General features: G+C 69.7%; 9 protein-coding genes across 9 annotated transcripts; 7 read left to right on the forward strand and 2 right to left on the reverse strand.

Annotated features, from left to right (window-relative positions):
• Positions 1-297: 297 nt before the first annotated feature.
• On the reverse strand, positions 298-1,200 carry AURANDRAFT_28349 (hypothetical protein; the record flags this gene model as incomplete). Its single annotated transcript, XM_009040121.1, has 1 exon — positions 298-1,200. One exon carries the CDS (start codon positions 1,198-1,200, stop codon positions 298-300), a length of 903 nt encoding a protein of 300 aa, XP_009038369.1.
• A 143-nt stretch (positions 1,201-1,343) lies between these two features.
• On the forward strand, positions 1,344-2,244 carry AURANDRAFT_28315 (hypothetical protein; the record flags this gene model as incomplete). Its single annotated transcript, XM_009039916.1, has 2 exons — positions 1,344-1,961; positions 2,020-2,244. 2 exons carry the CDS (start codon positions 1,344-1,346, stop codon positions 2,242-2,244), a joined length of 843 nt encoding a protein of 280 aa, XP_009038164.1.
• An 89-nt stretch (positions 2,245-2,333) lies between these two features.
• Positions 2,334-3,590, forward strand: STP9 (hypothetical protein; the record flags this gene model as incomplete). The annotated part of the gene is made up of 1 exon (XM_009039917.1): positions 2,334-3,590. One exon carries the CDS (start codon positions 2,531-2,533, stop codon positions 3,530-3,532), a length of 1,002 nt encoding a protein of 333 aa, XP_009038165.1.
• Positions 3,591-4,264: 674 nt separating this feature from the next.
• Positions 4,265-5,629, forward strand: AURANDRAFT_60151 (hypothetical protein; the record flags this gene model as incomplete). Its single annotated transcript, XM_009039918.1, has 4 exons — positions 4,265-4,350; positions 4,410-4,482; positions 4,622-4,997; positions 5,092-5,629. 4 exons carry the CDS (start codon positions 4,316-4,318, stop codon positions 5,583-5,585), a joined length of 978 nt encoding a protein of 325 aa, XP_009038166.1.
• Positions 5,630-7,010: 1,381 nt separating this feature from the next.
• AURANDRAFT_28528 (hypothetical protein) lies at positions 7,011-7,478 on the forward strand (the record flags this gene model as incomplete). The annotated part of the gene is made up of 1 exon (XM_009039919.1): positions 7,011-7,478. A coding segment is annotated over one exon (468 nt), but the record flags the coding sequence as incomplete, so codon positions are not given.
• Positions 7,479-9,144: 1,666 nt separating this feature from the next.
• AURANDRAFT_28304 (hypothetical protein) lies at positions 9,145-11,158 on the forward strand (the record flags this gene model as incomplete). The annotated part of the gene is given in 2 exon segments (XM_009039920.1): positions 9,145-9,369; positions 9,389-11,158. 2 exon segments carry the CDS (start codon positions 9,145-9,147, stop codon positions 11,156-11,158), a joined length of 1,995 nt encoding a protein of 664 aa, XP_009038168.1.
• Positions 11,159-12,228: 1,070 nt separating this feature from the next.
• AURANDRAFT_28271 (hypothetical protein) lies at positions 12,229-13,635 on the forward strand (the record flags this gene model as incomplete). The annotated part of the gene is made up of 1 exon (XM_009039921.1): positions 12,229-13,635. The coding sequence occupies one exon, from the start codon at positions 12,229-12,231 to the stop codon at positions 13,633-13,635; it is 1,407 nt and encodes a 468-aa protein (XP_009038169.1).
• Positions 13,636-14,214: 579 nt separating this feature from the next.
• On the reverse strand, positions 14,215-14,979 carry AURANDRAFT_5461 (hypothetical protein; the record flags this gene model as incomplete). Its single annotated transcript, XM_009039882.1, has 1 exon — positions 14,215-14,979. A coding segment is annotated over one exon (765 nt), but the record flags the coding sequence as incomplete, so codon positions are not given.
• A 260-nt stretch (positions 14,980-15,239) lies between these two features.
• AURANDRAFT_65108 (hypothetical protein) lies at positions 15,240-16,115 on the forward strand (the record flags this gene model as incomplete). The annotated part of the gene is made up of 1 exon (XM_009039922.1): positions 15,240-16,115. One exon carries the CDS (start codon positions 15,240-15,242, stop codon positions 16,113-16,115), a length of 876 nt encoding a protein of 291 aa, XP_009038170.1.
• Positions 16,116-24,308: the final 8,193 nt, after the last annotated feature.

Consider the following 24,308-nt stretch of genomic DNA (forward strand, 5'->3'; position numbering starts at 1 on the left):
CGCGACTACCCGTCGCCGGCGAACCCGGCGAACGCGACGCGGCCGGGCGACCCGGACCCGCCCAAGTCCGCCGTGGACCTCGAGGCGGAGAACCGCCAATTGCGCGCGCGCCTCGGCGCGGAGCGCGACGCGGGCCGGAAGAAGGACGCGATCATCTCGCGCTACGAGCACTGGTACCGCGCGCTCAAGGCCAGCGCCAACAGCAAGCGGCGCCCGAGCCTCACGAAGGAGTCCGCCGCGCTCTAGGGACGCAAGTAAGCGTCCGCCGGCCGGTGGTTTAGACCCGGAAACGAGCGCCTACTGCGTCCCGCGGAGGCCGAGGATCGCGCGCGCCTCCGCCGTCGTCGCCGGCGCGGCGCCCAGGTCGCCCATGAGCCGCAGGGCTTTCGTGACGAGCTCGCCGTTCGTCGCGAGGACGCCCTTCTCGAGGTAGAGGTTGTCCTCGAGCCCCACGCGGACGTGGCCGCCGAGGAGGAGCGACTGCGCGACCATGGGCATCTGGTTGCGCGAGATGCCGAAGGCGGCCCAGTTCGCGCCCGGCGCCACGAGGGGCACCATGGCCTGGACGCTCGCCGCGTCCGCCGTCGCGCCCCAGGGGATGCCCAGCGCGAATTGATAGAACGGCGGGTCGTCGAGGAGGCCCTCTTCGTGGAGCCGCGTCGCGAGGGCCACGTGGCCGATCTCGAAGCACTCGAGCTCGGGCTTGACGCCCGCCGCCGTGATGCGCGCCGCCATCTCGCGGAGCATGGGCAGCGTCGACACGTAGGCGCCCGTCCCAAAATTCAGCGAGCCGCAGTCGAGCGAGCAGATCTCGGGCTTGAGCTCCTCGATGTGCGCGAGCCGCTGGTCCACGCCGACGAGGTCCGTCGATTTGCCCACGGACGTGAGCGTGCCGTCCTCGGGGTCCTCGGCGATCTCGTAGAAGCAGTCGCCGCCCATGCCGCACGTCACGTTCAGAATCACGTCGCTCGACGACTCGCGGACGCGCGCCACGACCTCGCGGTAGTAGTCCAGGTTCCGCGAGCAGTCGCCGCTCTCGGGCTCGCGGACGTGGAGGTGGGCGATGGCCGCGCCGGCCTCGCCGGCCTCGATGCAGGCGTCGGCGATCTCCTTGGGGCTCTTGGGCAGCCCCGGGTGCATCGACGCCGTGTCGCCGGAGCCCGTGACGGCGCAGGTGACGATGACGGGGCCCCGGTTCATCGTGTGCTGCGGCATGCGCCGGACGGCCGACGCATGGAGGCACCGGCGGCCGAGGATCCTCGATGCGATCGCCATCGTGTGTTTTGAGAAGCTTCAACGAGCACCGTAATTCACTGCAAGAACACAGCAGGCGCAAGTTACGTATGGGGGGATCGCTGCGCGAGCTGGTCGCCGGCGGCGCCGGCGGCGCCTCCATGGTCGTCGTCGGCCACCCGCTGGACACGGTGAAGGTGCGCATGCAGGCGTCCGACGGCTACCGGTCCGCGCTGCACTGCGTCATCCGCACGTCGCGCGCCGAGGGCCCCCTGGCGCTCTACAAGGGCATGATCATGCCCCTCGGCGCGACGTCCGCCGTCTTCGCCCTCTGCTTCAGCGGCTACGAGCACGGCAAGCGCCTCCTGGGCTCCGGGGGCGCGCCGTCCGTGCGCGAGGCGGCGCTGGCCGGCGCGTTCTCGGCGCTGTACACGACGCCGGTCCAGGCGCCGCAGGAGCTGCTCAAGTGCCGCATGCAGCAGGCGACGGGGCGCGTCACCGTGCGCGCGGCCTTTGGCGAACTCTGGGCGTCGGGCGGCCTCGCCGCGCTCTCGCGGGGCTTCTCTGTGACGCTCGCTCGCGACGCCGCGGCTTCGGCGGTCTACTTCGCGACCTACGTCTGGACGAAGCGCGAGCTCGCGCGGGTGCCGGCCTTCCGCGGCGACGACGGCCGCGCGTCCTTCCTCGGCGTCTTCGCCGCGGGCGCCGCCGCGGGCGTCATGAACTGGGTCCTTCCGACGGCGTCCCGACGTTTTTTCGGAGATCCGTCCACCGGGAACGCGCTAGGTGCCCGCGATCCCGCTCGACTTCCTCAAGACGCGCTACCAGGTCGACCCGACCTACACGGGCGCCTTCCTCGGGCGGCGGCCCGTCGCCGCGGAGGTCCTCGCCGCGGACGGCCTCCGCGGCGTGTTCCGCGGCACGCAGGCCACCTTCCTCCGCGCGGTCCCGGCGAACGCGGCCTGCTTCGGCGGCTACGAGGCCTGCGTCCGCGCCTTCGACACCGCCTGAGACACGGCGCGTACTTTTGCTTTGTGTGTCTCTCGCGCGGGAGTGCCGCGACTGGCGGGGTCGACGGCGGAGGTCGTTTTTTTTCACCTCACTGGCAAGTGGTCGGGAGAGGCGTTCACACGCACGACGTGCGACGACTCGCCCGTCTCGGTCGATCGGTACCAGCGTTCACACGCACGACGACTCGCTCGACGCCTTCACACGCTTGACGACTCGCCCGACGCTTCGACTCGCCCGTCTCGTTCGATTGGTTTTACAGGCGTTCACAACCCCCACGCGCTTTACCATGGACGACCCGAAGCCGGCGACGGCGCGGATCGCCGTGCTGGCGGCCATGCTCTTCCAGAACGTGGCCTACACGCTCCTGCGCAGATACAGCCAGGGCGTGCTCCACGAGAATTATAGTTACGCCGAGGTGCTCGTCCTGGCCGAGGTCGCGAAGACCGCCGTCGCCGGCGCCGTCGCCTGCCGCGGCGAGGCGAACCCGCTCGCGACGCTCGCCGCGCTCGTGAGGGACTCGCGGCAGATGCTCTTCCTCGCGATTGTCTACGCGACGATGAACCTGTTGTCGTTCGCCGCGCTCCGCCGCGTCGACGCGTCGACGTTCACGGTCTGCGCGCAGCTGAAGATCCTCTCCACGGCGGGCTGCTCCGCGGTCTTCCTGCGGCGCGCGCTCTCGCCGGCGAAGTGGCGCGCGCTCGCGTCTCTGACCGTCGGCGCGATCCTCGTGTCGCGCTCCGCGCTCGGGGGCGGCGGCGCGGCGGAGGACGCCGGGGACCGCCGCGTCGCCGTGGTCGGCCTCGCGGCCGTGCTCACCGAGGTCACGCTCAGCGGCTTCGCGAGCGCCTACTTCGAGGGCGTCATCAAGGCCTCGGGCAAGCGGCTCACGATCTTCGACCGCAACTTCCAGCTGGGCCTCCACTCGCTGCTCCTGTACGGCGCGGTCATCGCCGTCGAGGGCGGCGGGCCGCCGAGCTTCCGGGGCTTCTCGCCGGCGGCCGGCGCGCTCGTCGCGCTCGGCGCGGCGGGCGGTTTGCTGGTCGCGCTGACGTTGAAGTACGCGGACGCGATATTGAAGACGCTGGCGACGGCCGGCGGCGTCGTCGTGTCCATCGCGTTGGAGGCGCTCCTCCTCGGCGCGCCGCTGTCGGCCGGCACCGCGCTGGGCGCGGCCGTCGTCGTCATCGCCATCTTCGACTACGCGCTCGACGCGACGCCGAAGCGCGAGGACGAGCTCGAGGACCTCCCGCCGCTCCTCGACGCGCCGACGCGCGACGGTGATGCGTAAGAGGGGGGTCCCTTCGACTCACAGGCGTCGAGTACGATGCAATTTTAGTATTTTGAACAACGCGCGACGCGTCGCCGATCGCGACGACGCGTCGTGGCCGTGGGGAGGGAAAGGATGTTTGTGTCAGGGTCTAAGCATGGCGGCGGGCCGGCCTCGCGTTCCGGGTGGACGCGTCCAGGCGCCGCGGGCCGCGCGAAGACTCGTGGGTTTCGGACGCGTCGAGCTCAGTTGCCCGCGGCGGCGGCGCCGCGGAGGAGGCGGCGGCGGCGGAGCTCGCCCTGCGACTCGTCGTCGTCGTCGTCATCGTCCTCCTCGCCGTCCTCGCCGGGAATCTCCTGGGCGTCGTCGTCCGTGACGTCGTCGTCGTCGCCGAGGTCGTCGTCGCCCGCGGCTTCGAACTTGCCCGGTCCGCGCCCGCTCGTCGGGATGTCGTCGTCGTCGTCGTCGTCTTCCTCGTCGTCGTCGTCGTCGTCGCCCGCGGCCGCCGCGTCACTGGCTTCGTCGTCGTCGTCGTCGTCGTCGCCCTCCGGCATGACCTTCGGGGCGGCCGCCGGCGTGTCGCCCTTCTTCGCCGGCTCCGCCCCGCCCCCGAAGCCGAACCAGGCGTTCCCGAGGGCAAGCATGCTGATGACGGCCAACACGAAAGCGAGGCGCGACAGCATCGTGCGGCGGGCGACGGCGCCCGAGGTCAAATTTTCAGCCGCTCTCCGGACTCGCGATCGGCTTTGGACGAGATCCTCCACAAGGAGCCGCACGCCGGGGCGCACGCGAAGCGACGAAACCATGTCGTCTGCCGCGGTGAACATGCGCCTGGACACGCGCGGCGCCGCGCCGAGGCCCGCTACCAACCCCCCCTCGCAAAAAACGCTTTCCACAGGCACAACATGATCATGGAGGAGGCGCTCGGCGCCCGCGTCGTCGAGGGCGTGCGCGAGGCCACGGAGCTCTCGGTGCGTGCCCCCCCCGCCCCGCCTACGACGCCGCGAACGCCCCCCCGAAGCGAGTGCCCCGTCCGTCGTCGCCCCGTCCGCGCGCGGCCCGACGCCCGTCGGGACACGTCGCGGGATACGAGACGCGCGCGCCGCGCAGGTCGGCGACTTCGACGGCTGCCGCTTCAAGCTCGTCTGCGCGCCCGAGGCCCTGAGCGTCGTGACCATGCACGTGGACCTGCCGTGCTGGCGCGAGCTGTCGTCGCTCGGCGGCCAGGCGGCGCTCGACGAAATCTTCGCGGGCCACGTCGCGGCGCCCGACCCGGGCTACAAGGTCGCCGTGCGCGTCGACTGCGACGCCGTCGCGGCGGCGGACCGGCCGGCGCTCCTCGCGAAGCTCATCGACATCAAGCGCCACCTCGTCGGCGCTCCGTTCGCCGACGCCTTTGCGAAACTCGCCGCGGGCACCGCGACCAAGGGGCCCGTCGCGGCGCTGCCCTGGCGCGAGGGCGGCGAGGCGGTCTACGTCATGGCCGGCGCGTCCCGCCGCGTCCCGCCGTCTTTTCGTTTCCGCCGCGCGTCGTTTACCTTCGCGCCTCGAACCCTCCGACGACCGCGCCGTCCCCCCAGGCAACGACCCGGCGAAGCCCGCGAGCTACGACCGCGTCGCCGTCGTCTACGCCATCGACTTCCCCGAGGAGACGGACCGCGCCATGGGCCGCGTGCTGCTCCAGCAGTTCGCGGAGACGCGCGTCCCCGGCGCGCCGCCGGTGACCTTCTCCGAGGCCAAGGCGCCGCCCCTCGAGATCCGCGACCTCGTCGCGACGTCGGGCTTCCTCGGCTTCGGCGGGAAGAAGCTGCCGAGCGTCGTCGGCTACGTGACCCTCACGGTCTTCAAGCGGCACGTCGACACGCCCGAGAAGCTCGCGGACCGCGTCGGCCTCTGCGTCGGCTTCCGCAACTACCTCCACTACCACATCAAGGCCGCCAAGACGAACCAGCACATGCGCATGCGCCGCAAGGTCTACTCCTGGCTCCAGATCCTCAACCGCGCGGTGCCCAAGCCGGCCGCGGGCAGGGAGATGAAGACGGCCACGGGCCGCTCCTTCTTCCGGAAGAAGTAGGCGAGAGCGTCGGGGGCGCGGCGCGCGCGTAACAACCGCGCGCGAGCTCCATCCATCGACGCGCGCGGGACGGGCCGCTCAAGTTGCGGCCGTCGTTGCCCGGCACGTTGCACCCCACACACTCGAAGCGCGCGCGCTGCTGGGCAGCGCCGCTGCCCCCAAGCCATGGCGCCGCAGGACGATGTGGCCGCGTCGGGCGTGGAGATCCCGTTCAAGAGCCACAACATCGACCCCAAGGACATCCAGGGCGGGACCAAGGCCGCGGAGCGCAAGGCCAAGGCCAAGGAGGCATGGCACAGCGAGCTCATTAGGTTCGAGGTCTGGCACGAGTCCGGCGAGGTCGAGAAGTTCCGCCTGCCGCGGCGCAAGTGCCAGGAGCGGTCCATCCAGAACTTCGTCTTCCGGTCGAAGAAGCCCTTTTTAATCGACTACATGCAGGAAACCGAGACGAACGAGGTCATCTACCTGCACGAAGCTCTATCCAAGTGCCAGGGCAAGCCGCGGAACTACAAGCTCGTGCCCCGCGCCATCCGCGAGATCGACGACGCCGCGGACAAGGACACCTACGAGGGGTCCCTGGCGCTCGTGCTCGACCAGGTGCCCGTGCAGAACGACGGCACCGGCCACGACGTCAAGGCGGAGGACATCCGCGAGTGGCTCATGTTCGGCATCCAGGAGGAGGACGACGAGGTGCAGAACGCCGTCGGCCGCGTCGAGGTCATCGCCGAGGAGATCGAGGAGGTCAAGGTCAACATGGCCGACGTGCCCTTCATGATGCTCTTCGACGCCGCGGGCAAGGAGCTCGACGGCGACGCCGCGGACGCGGAGCGCGAGATCAAGTACCAGGAGTTCCTGGCCATCAAGGAGTCGCTGGAGACGAAGCTGGAGAACGCGAAGCTCGAGGCCCAGGAGATCATCCGCGACCGCGACCGCACGCCCATCGTCCTCACGTCGACGGCGCAGGACAAGGACTGGACGGGCCACAACAACGGCACGAACTCCTGGTACGTGTCCTTCATGACCGAGGAGGCCTGGCAGCTCGAGCAGTGGGTCGCGAACAAGCAGGACTGGGACGGCATCAAGCTCGCGCTGAGCCACGAGGCCGACGCGGACACGGGCAAATTCCGCGAGCTCCTGCCGCCGTGGAGCGGCCGCGGCGACGTGCCCGACGGGTCGAAGCCCTACCTGCCGGACTACAGCCCCTACGTCGTGAACATGGCGTCCGTGCGCGTGCGGCGCGTCGAGCACGGCTTCGGCGTCCACAAGACCATACAATCGGAGCAGGTGCCCTTCGACGGCCCGAACTTCGAGTACTACCACGGCCAGTTCCACGGCGGCAAGAAGCACGGCCACGGCGTCGAGTACACCGACTCCGGCGTCTACACGGGCAAGTACAAGCACGGCATGCGCTGGGGCAGCGGCCGCATGGACTACGCGGGCGGCGACGCGTACGACGGCGACTTCGGGTGCCACGAGCTGTTGAGCCCGTCGGTGCTGCCGGAGGGCAACCCCTACGAGTTCGGCGTGCCCCACGGCAAAGGGCGGCGCACCTTCGCCGACGGGTCCATCTACGTGGGCGAGTTCGCCGAGGGCCGCGTGACCGGCAGGGGCCGCTACGAGTCGTCCGTCGGCGAGACCCTGGAGGGCACCTTCATCGACGGCATCCTGCACGGCAAGGAGGGCTACCTCCAGACCGTCATCGGCGAGGAGTACCGCGGCGGCTTCGACCACGGCGCGTTCCACGGGTTAGGCAAGTACCGGAACCACAAACGCGACGAGTCCTACGAGGGCTGCTACAGGAGCGGCCAGAAGAGCGGCCGCGGCTTCGAGGTCTTCGCCGACGGCACGGAGTACGAGGGCTACTTCTTCCTCAACCACCGCTGCGGCCACGGCGTCATGAAGTACGGCAAGAAGAACTTCGAGAAGCGGAGGAAGCGCAAGTCCGACCGGCCCCTCACGCCGCGGACCATCGAGGCGCTGGCGAAGAAGGAGGCCGAGGCCAAGGAGGCCGAAAGCCTCGCGTCCGAGCGCATCTCGTCCCTCATCCCCGACTTCGACTTCAACTACAAGTACGAGGGCAACTGGCTCATGGGCTTCCCGCGGAGTTTGGGCGCGCACCTCTTCGCGCGGAGCGGCAACCTCTACTACACGCTCGGCAAGACGTCGGCCCTCTACCCCTTCCTCTCGACGCTCCAGGAGAAGCAGACGAAAAGGTACGCCAAGGACGCGCGGCTGCGGCAGAAGCACGTCGACCTCGACCGCGCGTTCCGGAAGGAGATCGTGCGGAAGAAGGAGAAGGTCTTCCGCCAGCAGCGGCACCACGTGAAGCGCGCCATCCGCCACGACTACCACGAGCCCTTCAACGACGGCGCGACGGAGGCGCGGCGCGGCCTCCGGAAGCTCCGGCTGGAGAACCTCGTGGAGAAGGGCAAGCTCACGGCGGAGCACGCCAAGGTCGTCGGCATGACGAACACGTTCGGCGACGCGGCCAACGAGGTCGGCGCCGCCGCGGCGCCCCACGAGGAGTGGATCGCCTACAACCCCCTCTCCCAGGCCATCCAGTCCGACTTCGAGGAGATGGAGGAGCGGCGCCGCACGATCAACTACAAGAACCGCCTCGAGGCCGCGCGCCAGCACATCGTCCGCGCGGAGGAGAAGGAGCGGGGCCTCGACGACATCTAATTCGCAGACTAGCGGGAGGCACCGGCGCCGCGGAGCGACGCGCGGCGCCGGAGTTCCGCCTCCTCGTCCTTCTTGCCGAGGTGCGCGAAGCGCCGCCGGAGCTCGCTGTTGGTCTTCCGCGACCCCTTCTTCCGCGGGCGCTTCGGCGCGGGCCGCGGCGCGGGTGTCTCGTCGTCGTCGTCGTCGCCGCCGCCGTGGTCCTTTCGGAGCTTGTTGAAGCGCTTCCGGAGCACCGACGGCGCCCGATTCTGCCTGGCCGTGGGCTTGACGGCGGGCCGCGGCTTGTCGTCGTCGTCGTCGTCGTCGTCGTCGTCGTCGTCGTCGTCGTCGTCTTCCGCCGCTTTCTTGTCGTCGTCGCCTTTCGAGGCCTTCTTGGCGTCGCGCTCGTCGTCGTCGTCGTCGTCGTCGTCGTCGTCGTCGGACGGCGGCCGCCGCTTGCCGGGCGGTCCTTTCCCCGGGCTCGGTTTCTTTATTCGCCGCGGCAGGGTCACCTGCTGGTTAAAATACTTCTCCAATTTTGGTTTCATTCTCCAGGGCAGCTGCGGCTGCCTGCGGTTTTCCTCGACCCAGCTCTCGACGGTCGCCCGGTCCTCTTCCATCGTGTTCCAGAGCCTACGCCGGTCCGCGCACTCGCAGAGCGAAGCGAGGCAGGCGACGCCGAGCATTACAGAGACGGCGCGCATCATCGCGTAGCAGCCCCTTCAAGCAGGTCGGAGATGCACTGATCTTACACTGCTCGCCACTGGCCGAAGCGCCATCTCGAAGCGCCGTCGACGCAGAGTGTGGTGCGCGTGCATCCGTCCTTGTGCGCCGCTCGTCGTGCATGAAACTATTCAGCTTCGCGAAGCGAGGCCTCGCACTTCGGAGCCAGGTGCGCATGGCGAGCTTCGGCGGGTGCGGCGGCGACCTGCCCTACGGCTCCTGGCCGAGCCCCTTCACCGCCAAGTTCATCACGTCGAGCTCCGTCGGGCTGAGCAACGTCAAGTGCGACGGCGACGGCGGCCTCTGGTGGCAGGAGTCGCGCCCGCAGGAGGGCGGCCGCAACGTCGTCGTGCGGCGCGACGCCGGCGCGGCCGGCGCGTCGGAGCGCGGGGCCGTGGACGTCACGCCACGCGGACAAGAACGTGCGCACGCGCGTCCACGAGTACGGCGGCGGCGCCTTCTGCCTCGGCCCGGGCGGCGCCGTCGTCTTCAGCGACTTTGGGACGCAGCGGCTCCACGCGACGGAGGGCGGCGCGACGCGCGTCGTCACGGCCGGCGACCCGGAAGGCCGCTACCGCTACGCGGACTACGCGGTCGACCCCTCGGGCGCCTTCGTCGTCGGCGTGCGCGAGGACCACGGGCCCGCGGGCGACCGCAAGCCGTCCGAGGTCGTCAACGAGGTCGTCAAGGTCGCGCTGGAGGACGGCGCGGCGACGGTCCTCGCGACGGGCCGCGACTTCTACGGCGCGCCGCGCCTGTCGCCCGACGGGTCCCGCGTCGCCTACGTCACGTGGGACCACCCGAACATGCCCTGGGACGCCACGGAGCTGCGGCTCGCGGCCGTCGACGGCGCGGCCCCGGCGACGGAGGGCCACGACCTCGTCGACGGCGCCGACGGCGACACGTCGGTCCTCCAGTGCGCCTGGCACCCCGAAACCGCCGAGCTCTACTACGTGAGCGACGCGCCGGGCACCTACGTGCTCAAGAAGTTCGACGGCACATCGTCCTCGACGGTCCTCGACGTCGGCGTCGACCTCGGCGGGTCCGCGCCCGGCTGGGTCTTCGGCCAGCAGGGCTACAGCTTCCTGCCCGACGGCGCCGTCGCCGCGGCCTACCCGGACCGCGCCACGGGGCGCACGGTGCTCCACGTCGTGGCGCCGGACGGTTCCTCCGCCGTCTACGACAAGGACGACGGCCTGCCGCACGCCTTCGGCGGCGTCGCCCCGGCGCCCGACGGGTCGCTCTACCTGCTCGGCGGCGGGCCGGACACGCCGAGCGGCATCTTCCACTGGGATCCGGCGACGAAGGTTGGGAAGAAGCTCGCGAGCTCGAGCTCGGCCGAGGTGCCCGAGGGCTACGTCTCCGTGCCGAAGCCCGTGGAGTTCCCCTGCCCGCTGGGCACGGCGCACGCCTACTACTACGCGCCGGCGAACAAGGACTGCTCCTCGTCCGAGGCCGCGCCGCCGCTCTTGGTGAAGGCGCACGGCGGGCCGACGGCGTGCACGGGACCGAACTACAACCCGGGCATCCAGTTCTTCACGTCCCGCGGCTTCGCCGTGCTCGACGTGGACTACGGCGGGTCCACGGGCTACGGCCGCGAGTACCGGCGCCGGCTCCGCGGGTCCTGGGGCGTCGTCGACATCGACGACGTCTGCGCGGGCGCGACGTACCTCGTCGACCAGGGCCTCGCGGACGCGAAGCGGCTGGCCATCGACGGCGGGTCCGCCGGCGGCTTCACGACCCTCGGCGCGCTGGCCTTCAAGGACGTCTTCACGGCGGGCTGCTCGCTCTACGGCGTCGCGGACCTCGCGGCGCTCGCCGGCGACACGCACAAGTTCGAGAGCCGCTACCTCGACTCGCTCGTCGGCGCCTACCCGGCGGACGAGGCCGTCTACGCGGCGCGCGCGCCCATCAACGCCGTCGACAAGCTCAACTGCCCCATCCTGCTGCTCCAGGGCGACGAGGACAAGATCGTGCCGCTGAACCAGGCGCAGCTCATGCACGAGGCCCTCCTCGCGAAGAACATCCCCTGCAAGCTCAAGGTCTACGAGGGCGAGCAGCACGGCTTCCGCAAGGCCGAGAACATCGAGGACGCGCTCAACTCCGAGCTCTACTTCTATTCCAAGGTCTTCGGCTTCGCGTGCGCGGGCGACGACATCACGCCCTTCGCCATCGACAACATGGCCTAGGGCGCCGCGCTTAAAAGAAGAGGAGCGCGCCGAGGAGCGCCGGCCACGGGGGTCCGGGCCGCCGCGCGCGGCTCGACTCGTCCTCCGTGACGCGCGCGGCCCGCGCGTTGACGTAGCACCACGCGGCCTCGCCCGCGCCGCCGTCGAGGCCCGCCGTCGCTAACACGCAGGTCGTGCCGTCGAAATCGAAGCCCGTGCACTCGGCCTCGTCGTCGCAGGCGGTGGCGCAGCCGTAGACCGTGTTCGTCATCTCGTACAAAGGCGACGTTTTCGTGTAATCGCCGTCGACGGCGCAGAAGCCGACGACGCAGTCGTAGCCCATGAGCGTCGTCACGCAGCCGTTGGTCTCCACGAGGTCGTCGCCGTCGTCGGCCGCGGGCTCGCCGTCGTCCGCGGCGACGGGAGCGGCGTCGTCCGCGCCCGGGTCGTCGTCGAAGACCCAGGTCGTCGCCGGGTCGTAGTTCTCGCAGCCGTGGTCGTAGGACTCGTACTCCGGGTGGCCGCAGGTCGCCACGGTGTACTCGAGGAGGAAGTAGCAGTTGTAGAGCTGCAGGATGCCCCGGTCGCAGCTGTAGATCCAGCCGTGCGCGCTACGTCGGGAAGGTTTGCGCAGGTTAAAAGCAGGAGACGCTGCCCGCCGCGCCAGGAGCCGTCGATGTAGCCGAGGACGTCGGCGTCGTCCATGTCCTCCGCGACGCGCGTCACGCCGCACTCGCAGGTGCACTCGTTGCAGTCGTCGTTGTAGGTGACGCGGTCGTCGGCGTCGCAGCCCCAGTCGTCGCTCTCGTCGTCGTCGTAGTAGTAGGCGCGGACGGCAAGCGCCGAGCAGAGGAGGAGGCCGCCGCGCCGCATCACCGCTGCCGCGCAGAAGGTACGCCGACGAGGGCCGGGGCGAGAGGCCGAGGTGGATTTGTCGCAATTCTTTCGCGTGTAGCGGCCGATGCTGCCCCGGGCCGAGCTGGGCGTTTCTCTGCAAGGCAGAGGTGTTGACTTTTTGAGTGTAGCAATTCTGGGCAGCGATTGGCTCCAAGTCGTGCTCGCGCGCCGTCGCCTGCAAGAACGAGACCGCGATGCAGCTCTCCCTCCTCGCCTGCAGCGTCCTCGGCATTACAGCGCTGAACCAGCGCTTCAAACACCTGCCGAAGACGGTCTACGGCAACGGCACGAAGGAGGCGGTCTTCGTGACGCCCTACCTGCCCGAGCGCTACACGGAGGCCCAGGCGCTCACGGCCTCCAAGGTCGGCGACTTCCCCATCCATGCGGGGTTCCTCACCCTCGACAGCAAGGCGTTCTCGAACACCTACTTCGTCTACTCGCCCGCGCGCAACGGCCAGGCGGACGCGCCGATCCTGCTCTGGCTCCAGGGCGGGCCCGGCGCGTCGTCGCTCTTCGGCCTCTTCACGGAGATCGGGCCCTTCGACATCGACGCGAAGATGGAGGTCATCGGCCGCGACATCCACTGGAACGAGGACCACCACCTCCTCGTGCTCGACAACCCGCTCGGCACGGGCTTCTCGTTCACGAACGACCTGGCCGCCATGGCGACGGACGAGGACATGGTCGGCGCGGCGCTCCTCGAGGCCCTGACGCAGTTCTTCGCCCTCTTCCCGGACCTGCGGACCAACGACTTCTACGTCACCGGCGAGTCCTACGCGGGGAAGTACGTGCCGGCGTGCGCCTACGCGATCCACGGGGCGAATCTGGAGAACGCCGCGGCGCCGATCAACCTGAAGGGCATCGCCATCGGCGACGGCGCCTTCGACCCGTCGGGCCAGTTCTACAACTTCGGCGAGCTGCTCTACTACAGCGGCATGGTCACGCTCGCGGAGAAGCAGGTCTTCGACGCCTACGAGGCCAAGTGGCGGGAGCACATGGACGCGCACGAGCTCGTCGACGCGTTCCACGTCTTCGACGAGATGCTCAACGGCGACATCTATCCGTACGCGACGTACTACGCGAACGTCACGGGCATGGGCAGCAACTACTTCAACCTGAACCAGGGCCCCGACGGGTCGTCGCTCACGACGAACTACTTCATCGACTGGCTGAACACGACGGTGGGCCGCGACGCCATGAACGTCGGCGACGTGCCCTACGCCGTGCTGAACCAGACGGTCGAGAACCAGCTCCTCGGCGATTGGATGCGCGGCGTCGTCAACAAGCTCCAGGTGCTCCTCGAGAACTACAAGGTGCTGATCTACTCCGGCGCCTACGACATCATTTTGGGCGCGCCGCTCACGGAGCAGGCGCTCCGGGGCATCAAGTGGTCGGGACAGCAGGCGTTTTTGGACGCGACGAAGAAGACGTGGCACGTCGCGACGAAGGCGGGCCCGGATTTGGCCGGCTACGCGCGCGTCGTCGGCAATTTTACGCAGGTCGTCGTCCGCGGCGCGGGACACATGGTTCCTGGCGACCAGCCGGCTCGCGCGCTGGACATGATCACGAAATTCGTCAAGGGCCAGCCCCTCGGGATCTAGTAGATTTTAAAGCTCGTGGCCCCGGAGGAAGCGCCGGAGGAGCGCGAGGGCCGCGTCGGGCTTGTACGTGGGCACCATGTGGCCCGCGTTGCGCACCGTCGCGAAGGTAAAATTGCGCTCGTAGGCGACGACGCTGCCGGCGACCTCGCCCGTGGGGAGCGCCCACGGCCGCCAGGGGCGCGCCGTCGCGTAGCCGAGGCCCCGCGTCCACGCCTCCGTGCCGCGCCAGGGCACCTGTCCGTCCGCGTCGCCGGAGTAGATCAAGACGCGGTCGAGCTTCTCGACGAGCTGCGGGTAGGACCGCCGCGACGGCGTGAGAAGATCCGCGGCCGTGCGCGTGTAGTGGATGTCGCGCGCGCCCCAGACGACGGGCTTCCCCGCGACGCGCGGCACGTGGATCGCGTCCTGGACGTCTGCGCGCGAGAGGTAGGCCGCGGTCCGCGCGCCAACGCCGCAGTCCGCGCCCGAGGCCAGGCGCTTCGCCGCGCGGCCGTCGCCGAAGGCGCAGGCCCAGGACGCGTTCGGCGTCTCGTCGCAGACGAACTTCACGAGCGTCATGTTCTGGGCGCAGCCGTCCATGACGTCGTAGGTGTCGTAGCGGCCGGCCTCGGCCGACGCGGCGCGCAGGGCCCGCTCGCAGGCGTCGTCGGCCCCGAGGAAGCCCTCCGGGCAGGCGCCGCGCACGCGCTCCGCCGTCGCCGGCGCGACCATGGCCCGGTCCGCGAGCTGGTCGAAGGTGTTGGCCGCGCGGTCCGGCCCGCAGGGGCCGATGGCCGTGCCCGTGCAGCCGTTGCCGATCATCGCGCCGACGAGTCTGGGCGCGGCGGCGGCGCAGCCGGCTTCGACGAAGCCCAGGGCCGCGAGGGGGACGTAGACGCCGCCGTAGCTCTCGCCGGTCATGAAGAAGTCGAGCGGCGCCAGCGCGGGGAACGCGGCGAAGAACTCGCAGAAGAACTCCGTCGCCTGCGCCTCGAACTTCGTGTCGTCGTACGTCGGGCAGCCCCGCGCGGCGCACGTGCTGAACCCGACGCCCGCGGGCATCTCCCAGAAGAGCATCGTCGCCTCCGTCGACCAGCCGCCCGACGCCGACCGCTCGAGCGCGCCGTCCGCCGCGACCGCGAACGGGCCCATGTTCTCGGTCCACATGCCCTCGAGGCTGCTCCCGCCGGGGCCGCCCTGGACCCAGAGCACGAGCGGCTTGCGCTCCCAGTCGCCCTCGCCGACCACGAGCCAGTAGCGGATGCCCGACCCGTCGGCGAGCGCGATGGAGCCAGAGTACTGCTTCGATGGCAAGGCCTGGGACCAGCCGGGGAGGGAGCGGATCTCGTCGGCGGCGCGGAAGCCGTCGTTTGCGCGGAGGGTCGCATCGTTGCTGTGGGTGCTGGCGGCGCTCGCGACGGCGAGCGCGGCGAGCAAGGGCAGCCAGGCGCCGCGTTTCCGAGGTCCAAATGAGGCGCCCATGCTTTCTGCCACAAAAACTGCGAGACGCTCTCCGAGCACACGCCGCGCGCCTCGACCGCCGCGACGCTCTCCGAGCACACGCCGCGCGCCTCGACGCGCCTCGACGTCGCCGCGCAGCTCCCAGGACCCCGTGAGCGCCAGCCATGGCGCTGTCGTCGTCGGTCCCGGCGGACATGAAGGCCTGCAAGAGCTTCCTGCAACGGGCCGAGGAGCTGGACCGCGCGAGCGACCCCAACGCCAAGGTCGTGGCCTACCACTGCCGCCAGTACGCCATGGAGCTGGGCATCGCGCTCCGCGACCGCGCGGCCGACGCCGAGGCCGCGACGGCGTTCCTGCTCGGCCTCATGGACGCGCTGGAGCACGAGAAGAAGGCGCTGGGCGACGTGAGCCGCGAGGACGGCGAGCAGATCGTCTTCCAGTTCGCGAGCGACGTCTTCGCGCGGGCCGACGCCGAGGACCGCGCGCGCGCGGCGACGAAGAACACGGCGCGCACCTTCTACGCGGCGTCCGTCTTCTTCGACGCCCTCAAGCAGTTCGGCGAGCGCGGCGAGGAGGTCGAGGAGAAGACGCGCTACGCGAAGTGGAAAGCGACCGAAATCCTCAAGGCCATCAAGGAGGGCCGCGAGGTCGCGCCCGGCGGGCCCGGCGACGAGCCGGAGCTGCCGGACATCCCCGCGGCCCACGACGCCATCCCCGCGGCGCCGGCCGCGCCGCCGGCCGCGCCGCCGCCGCCCGCGTTCGCCGCGCCGCCGCCGCCCGCGTACGACGCCTACGCGCCGCCGCCCGCGGCGCCGCCGCCGGCCGCCGCGCCGCCGCCGCCGCGCGCCTACTCGCCGCCGCCGCCCGCGGCGCCGCTGAACTTCGCGCCGCCGCCCGTGCAGCACCCGGGCAAGGTGCCCACGAAGGCGCAGTTCGACGACGCGATCGAGTACTGCAAGTTCGCCATCGCCGCCTGCGAGGTCAAGGACACGGCCCTCGCCCTCGACCGCCTCCGCGGCGCCTTCACGAGCCTCTCCTGAGCGGACCTAACCTCCCGTCTTTGCCTTACTTGGGCGCGGGCGGCGGCCCCTGGCGCGTCGAGATGCCGAGCGCGAAGCTCCCCGCGCACACGGCCGCGGCCTGGATGAAGAAGCCGCGGTCGACGCCGCCCTCCTCGGCGATGTCCGCGGCCATCTTGCGATCGTACTCGTCGCGCGCGGCCTTGTAGCCCTTCGGATCTTTGAAGAGCAGCTCGACGGCTTCCGCGCCCGAGTTCACCTCCGGGATCTCCGATGCGACCTCGAGCTCCTTCGGCTCCTCGCCGGCGCGCAGTTTGAGCGCGCGCGTGGCGGTGCGGGGCGCCTGGAAGGCGGCGCAGGTGGTGAGCAGGGCGAGCAGGGCGAGGCGGCGCATCGTCTCTGTGCAGCGGTTGCTGCTTTCAGCGATGCGGCGCGTCGTTGCCAGATGCGATGCGGCGCGTCGTTGCCACGGCGATTTTGCGCGGTCGGCGCGAGCAGCGGCAGCGAGTTTGCAGCACTAAACAAGCCACAGATCGAGCCGCGGCGATGTTAACGAGGCGAGCGACACAACATTGAAGTCAACCTTGAATGAATTCTGAGCGCTAGCTCGTGGTTGCGGAGTGCTCTCGGTCCCATGCTCGAGTGCCCGCGGCGCGCGGCGCGCCTGCTGTCCGAATAAGAACACAACATTTTACACATACGCGGCGCCCCACGCCCTAGCAAGCGCATGGACACGCGTCCTCGGCCGCGGCGGGGACGCCCGACTCGCTAGCACGTCCCGCACGCGACGGGACAGGCTCCGGCGCTCGGCACGTCGCTCTCGTCGGTGTACTTGCTCTTGCACCGCTTCGACTTCTTCGCGACGTACTCGCAGTCGTACTTCGACTTCTTCCAGTACCAGCTCGTCGAGTCGGCGCACGCCGCTTCGCACTCGCCGCACGCGACGGGGCAGGCGTCGCTGCTCGAGACGTCGTGCTCGTCCGCGTACTTGCTCTTGCACCGCTTCGACTTCTTTGCGATGTACTCACAGTCGTACTTGGATTTTTTCCAGTACCAGGACGCGCTGTCGAAGCACTCGCCGTCCGTCGGAAATGGCGTCGGCGCGGGCGCGGGCAGCTCGCAGGTTCCGCACGTGAGGGGGCAAGCGGCCTCAGCCTTGACCTTGAAGTCGTCCTTCTTCTTGCAATTTTTGCTTTTCTTGGACACGTAGGACTCGCAGTTGTTTTTGCTCTTTTTTTTGTAGTGCCAGCTCGTCGAGTCCGCGCATTCGTCCTCGTCGTGCCGCGACGTCGGCGCGGGGATTGGGCGTGCCGTGCTCGGCGCGGCCGTCGGCGCGGCCGTCGGCGCGGCCGTCGGCGCGACCGTTGGCGCGGATGTAGGCGCAGCGGTCGGAGCGGTCGTCGGAGCGGTCGTTGGAGCGGTCGTTGGAGCGGTCGTGGGCGCGGTCGTGGGCGCCCCCGTGGGCGCAGTCGTGGGCTCCGACGTGGGACTCGGCGTCGGCTCCAGCGTGGGCAGTTCGCTGGAGACGTAGGTCGGCTCCAGCGTGGGCAGTTCGCTGGGGAAGGCGGATGGCGTGCCAGTCGGAGCGGCGGACGGCGCGCCCGTGGGCGCGCCGGTGGGCGCGCCCGTGGGAGCGGCCGTCGGCGCGGGGGAATTTGTCGGCGCGGCCGTCGGCGCGCAGCTGCCGCCCTGGCCCGCGTTGAAGAAGGAGATGATGATCGGGCTCGTCGCCGAGCCGGGGCTCCCGTTCGCGGTAAACACGTTCGCGTCTTCGTCGTCGTCCACCGTCGCCGTGACGCTCGTCGCCGAATATATTTCTCCGCTGTCGGCGCAGAAAAAGTAGGTGATCGCCGCGCCAGAATCATCGTTGTAGACCATGGCTGCGTATTGGTACGTGCCAGCGTAGTCGCCGAATGGCACCTCGCTGGGCTCGTCCTCGAGGGCGTGGATGTCGCCGTCGATCTCGGCCATCAAAACTCCTGCCGTCTGTTCCACGCAGTCGACCTCCACGAGCGCCGTCAGCGTCATCGTGTTCGCATAGGCCGCGGCGTTGAACGACCAACTGGAACAATCATCCGCCGACGCCGATGACAGCACCAGCGCAAGCAGTGCAGCCCGGCTCGAGCTCATCGTCGAATTATTATTTTCAACCGTGAAACATGCACCCAACTTCAACGTTGGCCCGTCACGGTGCTGCTACTTGTGCCGCTCGTCCAGCTAGACGTAGCTTCGGTCCTTCTCTAGCGTGCCGTTACGGGAGGGAACAGGGCGGCGAGGACGTCCCGGGTCGCGGCGCGGGCGTCGACGCCCGCGGGCGCGCACGCCGGGTACGCCGTCGCCGTCGTCGTCCCCTCGGGAACGCCCATGGCGCAGTCCACGTACGGTCGATCGCGGCGGAACGTCGCGTCCTGGGAGCTTTCGCCGCGGAGCTTGAAGTCGAACTGGGGCCAGAGGGACGACGCGGCGATGCCGCGGCGCTTCTTCACGTTGGGGGGGAACGCGTGCAGTCCCTGGCCCGCCGTCGACTCGATCTCCTCGAGCACGTCCTTCGCCGCGAGGCGGTCGAAGAGGAAGACCTGTTCCGCGTACGCGTCGGCCACGCGGTTGTGGGCCCGCTTCGACTTGGGCGTTTCGTGGGCCCACGGGTTCTTGACGAAGCGCGTTTCCGCCGCTTTCGGCAGCGGCAGGTCCGACTGCCACGTGACGTCCCAGCGGACGACGACGAAGAGGTCCGCGTCGAAGGCGGCCTCCGCGGCGCGGACGCTCGGGACGATGATCTTCTTGTTCGCCTCGTTGCTGCTCTCGTAGCGAGGATGCGCCTGGGAAAGGTAGGAGACGCGCGCCTTCGAGCGCTCGAGCGCCGCCTTCAGGAGATGGTTGAGCTCGCAGTCCTCGTAGAGCATGGCGAGCACGGCGACGTCGTAGCCCGCGCGGGCGAGGGGACCGACGACCTTCGCGAGGACGGACGCGAGGGCCACGAGCTGGTTGAACGTCGCCTCGGACGAGTCGACGCAGCCCGTCTTCGCGTCCGGGTCCTTGTACTCGACGACGGGTCGCTCCCGATGTCGGCGGAACGCCTCGCCGACGACGACGACCGCGGCCGTCCGCCCGCTGACGTCCGTCGACCGCTTCGCGCGTTGGGAGCGTTCGAGAAGTGTCTGGGGGGGGTCGGCCGCCGCCGACGTCGTCGCGCTCGTCGCGGCCGGCGGCGACGACGCCGATGCGAGTCGGGGGCATCGCGGCGCGAGTTTGAGTCGTATCTCGTCGAAGCGGGCGAGCGCGGCGTCGTAGATCCGCCGGTCGCCGGCGAGCGCGCGGACCACGTCCGGATCGCGCCGCGCGGCCGCCGCCGCGCGCCGCTCGTCCGCGGCGTACGTCTCGCTCCCGTGCGAGGCCCGCGTCGTCGTCGTCAACGCCTTCCAGGTCTTGCCGCCGCTCAGCGGCAGGACGCAGTCCAGGACGTCGAGCGACGCGTCCATGCGCTCGACGATCACGAGCGCGTCGTAGAGCGCCGGCAGCGCGCCGACGACGAGCGCGACGTTCTGCGCGCCCGCCGCCGTCGACGGGTCGTCGCCGCCGCGGAGGTCGCCGCGCCACCGCTGCCACGCGCGATCGCCGACGCGCGTTTTGCTCGCGTTGCCGTAGCGAACGTCGGGCCGGAGCGGCGCGCTCAGCAGCAGGTTCGTCAGCCCGTAATTTCCCCAGAGCTTGGCCATCTGCGCGGCCGTGGCGCTCTCGAACCAGGCGGCGCTCTTCCCGCCGCAGAGTGGGTCCGCGCTCTGCTTCCGGCAATAGAACATCGCGGAGACCATCCGCGCCGTCGGGTCGCGGAAGGTCGTGAACCAGAAGCACCCGTCCGTCCGGCGCCAGCCGGGCGCGCCGGCGACGGTCGGCGCGAGCCCGTTGAGCACGACCCGCGGCGCGCCGGCGCCGGCGAGCTCCGCTCCTGCCGCGGCGACGCACGGGCAGGTCTTCGTCTCGTAGTCGAAGCATTGCTTCTCCATTTCGTCGCAGTTCTGCACGAGGCCCGGGAGCTTCTTCTTCCGCGCGGTCCGCGCCGGCCAGCCCCGCAGCCACGGCCGCGGGACGCCGCGGTGCGCCCATTTGATCGCGTCGTCGAGGCCCTGGAGCGCCCGGTTGAAGGTGAGGCCCGCGGACTTGTGCTGCGCGTGGAAGCCGACGCACGGCGCTCGTCGCGTCCCATTTCGCTCGTCGCAGTCACTCGAGGCCCAGCAGTGGCCGCTCGTCGCGTCGCACTTGCGGTCGCCGGAACAATAGCGCCCGCTGAATGTGGTGGGGCGGTCTCTCCGGTGCTCGAAGCGCGGCAGGTTTTTATCCACGGACGCAGAGTCGCAGCGTCGGCACGTTCCGAGGAGCAGCACCACGCCGACGTAGCGGAGCAGCTCGAGATGACACATTATTTGACCATCGCAAACACTTCAATGACCGAGGCAACCGATCTTCAATTCTGGCCCAACCCATGCGGCATGGTTGCTGGCCGCTGTCGGTGACGGGTTAGACGGGCTGCATCGCCGCGACTACATCACGGCGACCCGCGCGGTGGCAACCTCTGGTAGAGGGGCAGGCGCGACGCTCCAGTGGCAGCAGCTATGGGGGGCTCCGCCTCTCGTCTACCCGACGACGCGCTCGGACTCTGCGCGTGGTGGACTGACAAGGCCGGCTTCTTGAGCCTGCGTGCCGCGTCGGTCGCTGGTGGTGGGGCGGCGCGGCGTGCGATCAGTTTATGCACGTACTCGAGGCTGCGCCGCATTCGAATTCTCGGTAAACACGCGAGGAGAATTGAGGACTCGGAAGACCTTGTCGTGATGGACGCGCACCCCCGCGCCATGGCCATGATGGGCCGCGTCTTTGGCGCCGTCTGCGAGCACCTCACAGTGGATGGCGGCCTCTGGAACGACGACAGAATGAACCGCATTCCGCGAGAGAGGGTCGATGCGATTCGTTCCTTTGTTACGTCTTACACCAACGGCGGCTTGAGAGAGTTGGACATCGAAAGAGTCGAGCTTTCATCGGCCGCCCTGGTCGAGATCTGTCAGGCCTCGCCTAAGCTGACGAGGCTTCACGCGCTTGCGGATAAACTTGAGCCGATGAGGCTACTTCCCTCGGATGCTGAGTGCGTCGTCATAAGCGCCGCATGCCCCGAGCTGAGTGATGTCCGCTTCGCGAGCAGCGAGTTCAGCCCCGCGGAGACCTGGAGCATCCACTTTCCAAATCTTAGCTGTTTATGCGTGACTCTCGAGTACGTGCCAGACCCGCAATACGTGCCGACGCGGCTCGATGCGATTTCAGCAGCGGCGCGCTCTACGAATGCGACCGAGCTCGAGATCGCTGGAGCCCACATCATGCCCGAGCTGATTGACGCGATTGTCGGCACGCCTTTCGGCGATCGCATCGAGACGTTTGGCTCCATCCCCGTCGAATGCCACATGGACGTCGACACCAAGCTCGAGCCCGAGGCTGTGCTAGCCGCGGCGCGAGGATTTCCGCGACTACGGACTTTGACGATTCCCCAAGGTTCGACGATGGGCGGCCCCGACTTCTATGCGAAGCTCGCACGCGCAAGTCCCGACCTCGAGCACCTGAGTTTGCGCGACAACTTAGCGACCACCGACGCGTGTATAGTTGCTGCATGCGAACACCTCAGCTTGGAGCGTTTTGAATTCCGAGACTTCTCTGCGAGTTCGCGCATCGTCGACGGCATCCTCGCGGGCAAGACAAGATGGACGCTCCGCTCGCTCATCATAGAGAACATCGACGGTGGTACGGATGGGAGCCAAGCTCGTGCCGTCGACGTGCTGCGGCTCGTGAATGGCTGTCCGAAGCTCAAAACATTCGACTGGCTTGAGCTCGGGCATGATGATCTTGGCGGGTTTGAGATGCGTCCCGAGACCTGCGGTCAGATCGCGAAGGTCCTCAGACGCCGCGGAGGGCAGGTCCTGCAAGAACCGGTGAGTGGCGACGAGAGGGACGAATCGGTGAGGGTAGATCCAAAGACGCGCTTCCTTGGTGCAGACCACTGTGGAATCCTCTTTGCCAGTGAAGATCTATGGTAAGCCCGACTAGGACCCTCGAGAGCTAGGGAAAAAAGGAGAGGCGGGCGCTCGGTCGTCACAGGCCCAGCCAATCCAGGCCCTCGCGCGCAAGTTCGCGCTAGCGCGCGCGGCGGAACCACCTTGGACACAAAGTTTCCCCAGGTGCTGCCCTTTGCGTCCGTCCAAACGATGTCGGCGCAGGTAGGAGAGGACAACGAGAAGTTCCGGGCTGCCCTCGCCGAGGCCTTGGCGCTGGCCAAGGACCCGCGGCACGTCATCGCGCTGTCGCGGGTCTACGCGCACACGGTCGGCGCCCTCGAGCACACGACGGACGTGTCGCAGCAGTTTCGCGAGATGGACCTCGACCGCGCGGACCGGCGCATCCAGAGCGACCTCGAGGAGACGCGGCGGCGGCGCGTCGTCGTCGACGTCGATGCCGACGAGGACGACGATGTCGATGAAGACGACGAGATCGACGACGACGACGACGACGACGAGGTCGGGGTCGGCGGCGCCGCGTCGTACGACGACGACGGCGGCGGCTCGTACTCGGCGTCGGAGTCGTCGGGCCGCGACTACGCGTCCGGCGACGCGACGGAGGCGATCCTCGAGTACGAGGCCGCGGCGGCGCGGCGCGGCGCGTCGCCGAAGCGCCGCTACCGGGCCGCGTCGCCGCGCCGCGCGGGCCTCGAGGGCAACCTCCGGGACCGCGAGCGCGAGTACCGCCAGCTGCTCGCGCGCGCGTCCATGGAGAGCGCGCGCGGCGACCCGGCGGGCGTGGCGCCGTCGGCGAAGACGAGCCGGGCCCTCGTCGGCGCCATCCAGCGCCTCGAGCGCAGCTCCGACGAGCTCCGGAGGCGCCGCGCGCGGCGTCCCGGCCCGTTACCCGCGAGACGCCCCGCGCTCCTGCAGGTACCAGGCGCGGTCCGACGAGGCGGCGGCGCTCAAGGCGAAGCTCGCGGCGCGCGAGCGCGAGCGGGGCCGGCGGCGCGTCGAGGCGAAGCGCGCGAGCGCGCTCGAGAAGGCCGAATTGAAGGGCGCGCTGCGGCGCGCGCGGCGCGAGACCCGCGACCACCTGCGTACGGCCGACGCCGTGAACCGGCTCCACCGGGGCGTCGCGACGGGGGGCGCGGCCGCCGAGGCGCGGTCCTACGACGCGGCGCTCGCGCTCGAGGCGCTCCGGCGCCTCGACGCGCCGCCCCGGCGCGCAGGCCAGTCGCGCGCGGCGGCGTCGCGCGCCGAGACGCGCGCGCGGGGCAAGCTCGCCCTCGCCGCCGCCGTGCCCGCCATCTACTCGCCCGACTCGACGATGCGCAAGAAGGCCGCGCTCAAGATCCTCCGCGACTTCAAGAACAGCCTCGGCGGGCCCGGCCGCTACCCCTAGCGACGGCGTAAGCTCGGCGACCCGCACCTTACCCGTCGAAGGAGATGGAGCTCGCGTCGGACTGGGTCTCGCGCGGGCTGTTGGCGCCGCGGTGGCGCCGCGCGGCGTCGTCGGGCGCGACCGTGTGGTCGTCGTCGGGCCGCGGCGCCGGCGCGCCGCGCGCGGTCAGCGGCGGCGCGCGGTCCCAGGGCTCGTCCTCGGCCATTGTCCAGTGGCGCCGGCAGGACTCGCTGTAGGTGAGCTTGCACCGCGTCGCCTTCAGGATGACGACCGGAAAAGTGTCCGCGTCGTCGATGGCCGCCGTCTGGTTCACGTCCGTGTACTCCGCGTCCGCGAGGCCCTCGATGGTCTCGTGGAGCTTCGCGTAGTCCGGGTCGTGGTCCGGCCCGTTGGTCCACTGGACCAGGCGCAGGAACTCGTCGCAGTCGAGGCCCGCGTCGCCCTCGTCGAAGCGGTAGAACGCCTCCAACAGATGGTGCTCGTGGTGCTCCACGGCCAGGCACTGGTGCCGCAGGATCAAAAAGGACAGGTCCACGAAGTCGACGCCCGACGTCGCGCCGGCCGCGGCCCCTGTGTCCTTCTGGGCCACCTGGGCGACGACGGGCAGCTCGCCGACGGCGTCGACGAGGTCGTCGACGGCGAAGGGGTGCATCATCTGCCGCAGGCAGGGCCCCGGCTCCTCCGGCGCCGCCGACGCGTTGATGGCGTCCTCGACGTGGACGCGCTTCAACACGGCCACGGAGTGCGCGGACAGGTAGTCCGCGGGGCCCTCCGAGA

Source organism: Aureococcus anophagefferens (assembly GCF_000186865.1).
Source record: "Aureococcus anophagefferens unplaced genomic scaffold AURANscaffold_13, whole genome shotgun sequence".
Lineage (NCBI taxonomy): Eukaryota > Pelagophyceae > Pelagomonadales > Pelagomonadaceae > Aureococcus > Aureococcus anophagefferens.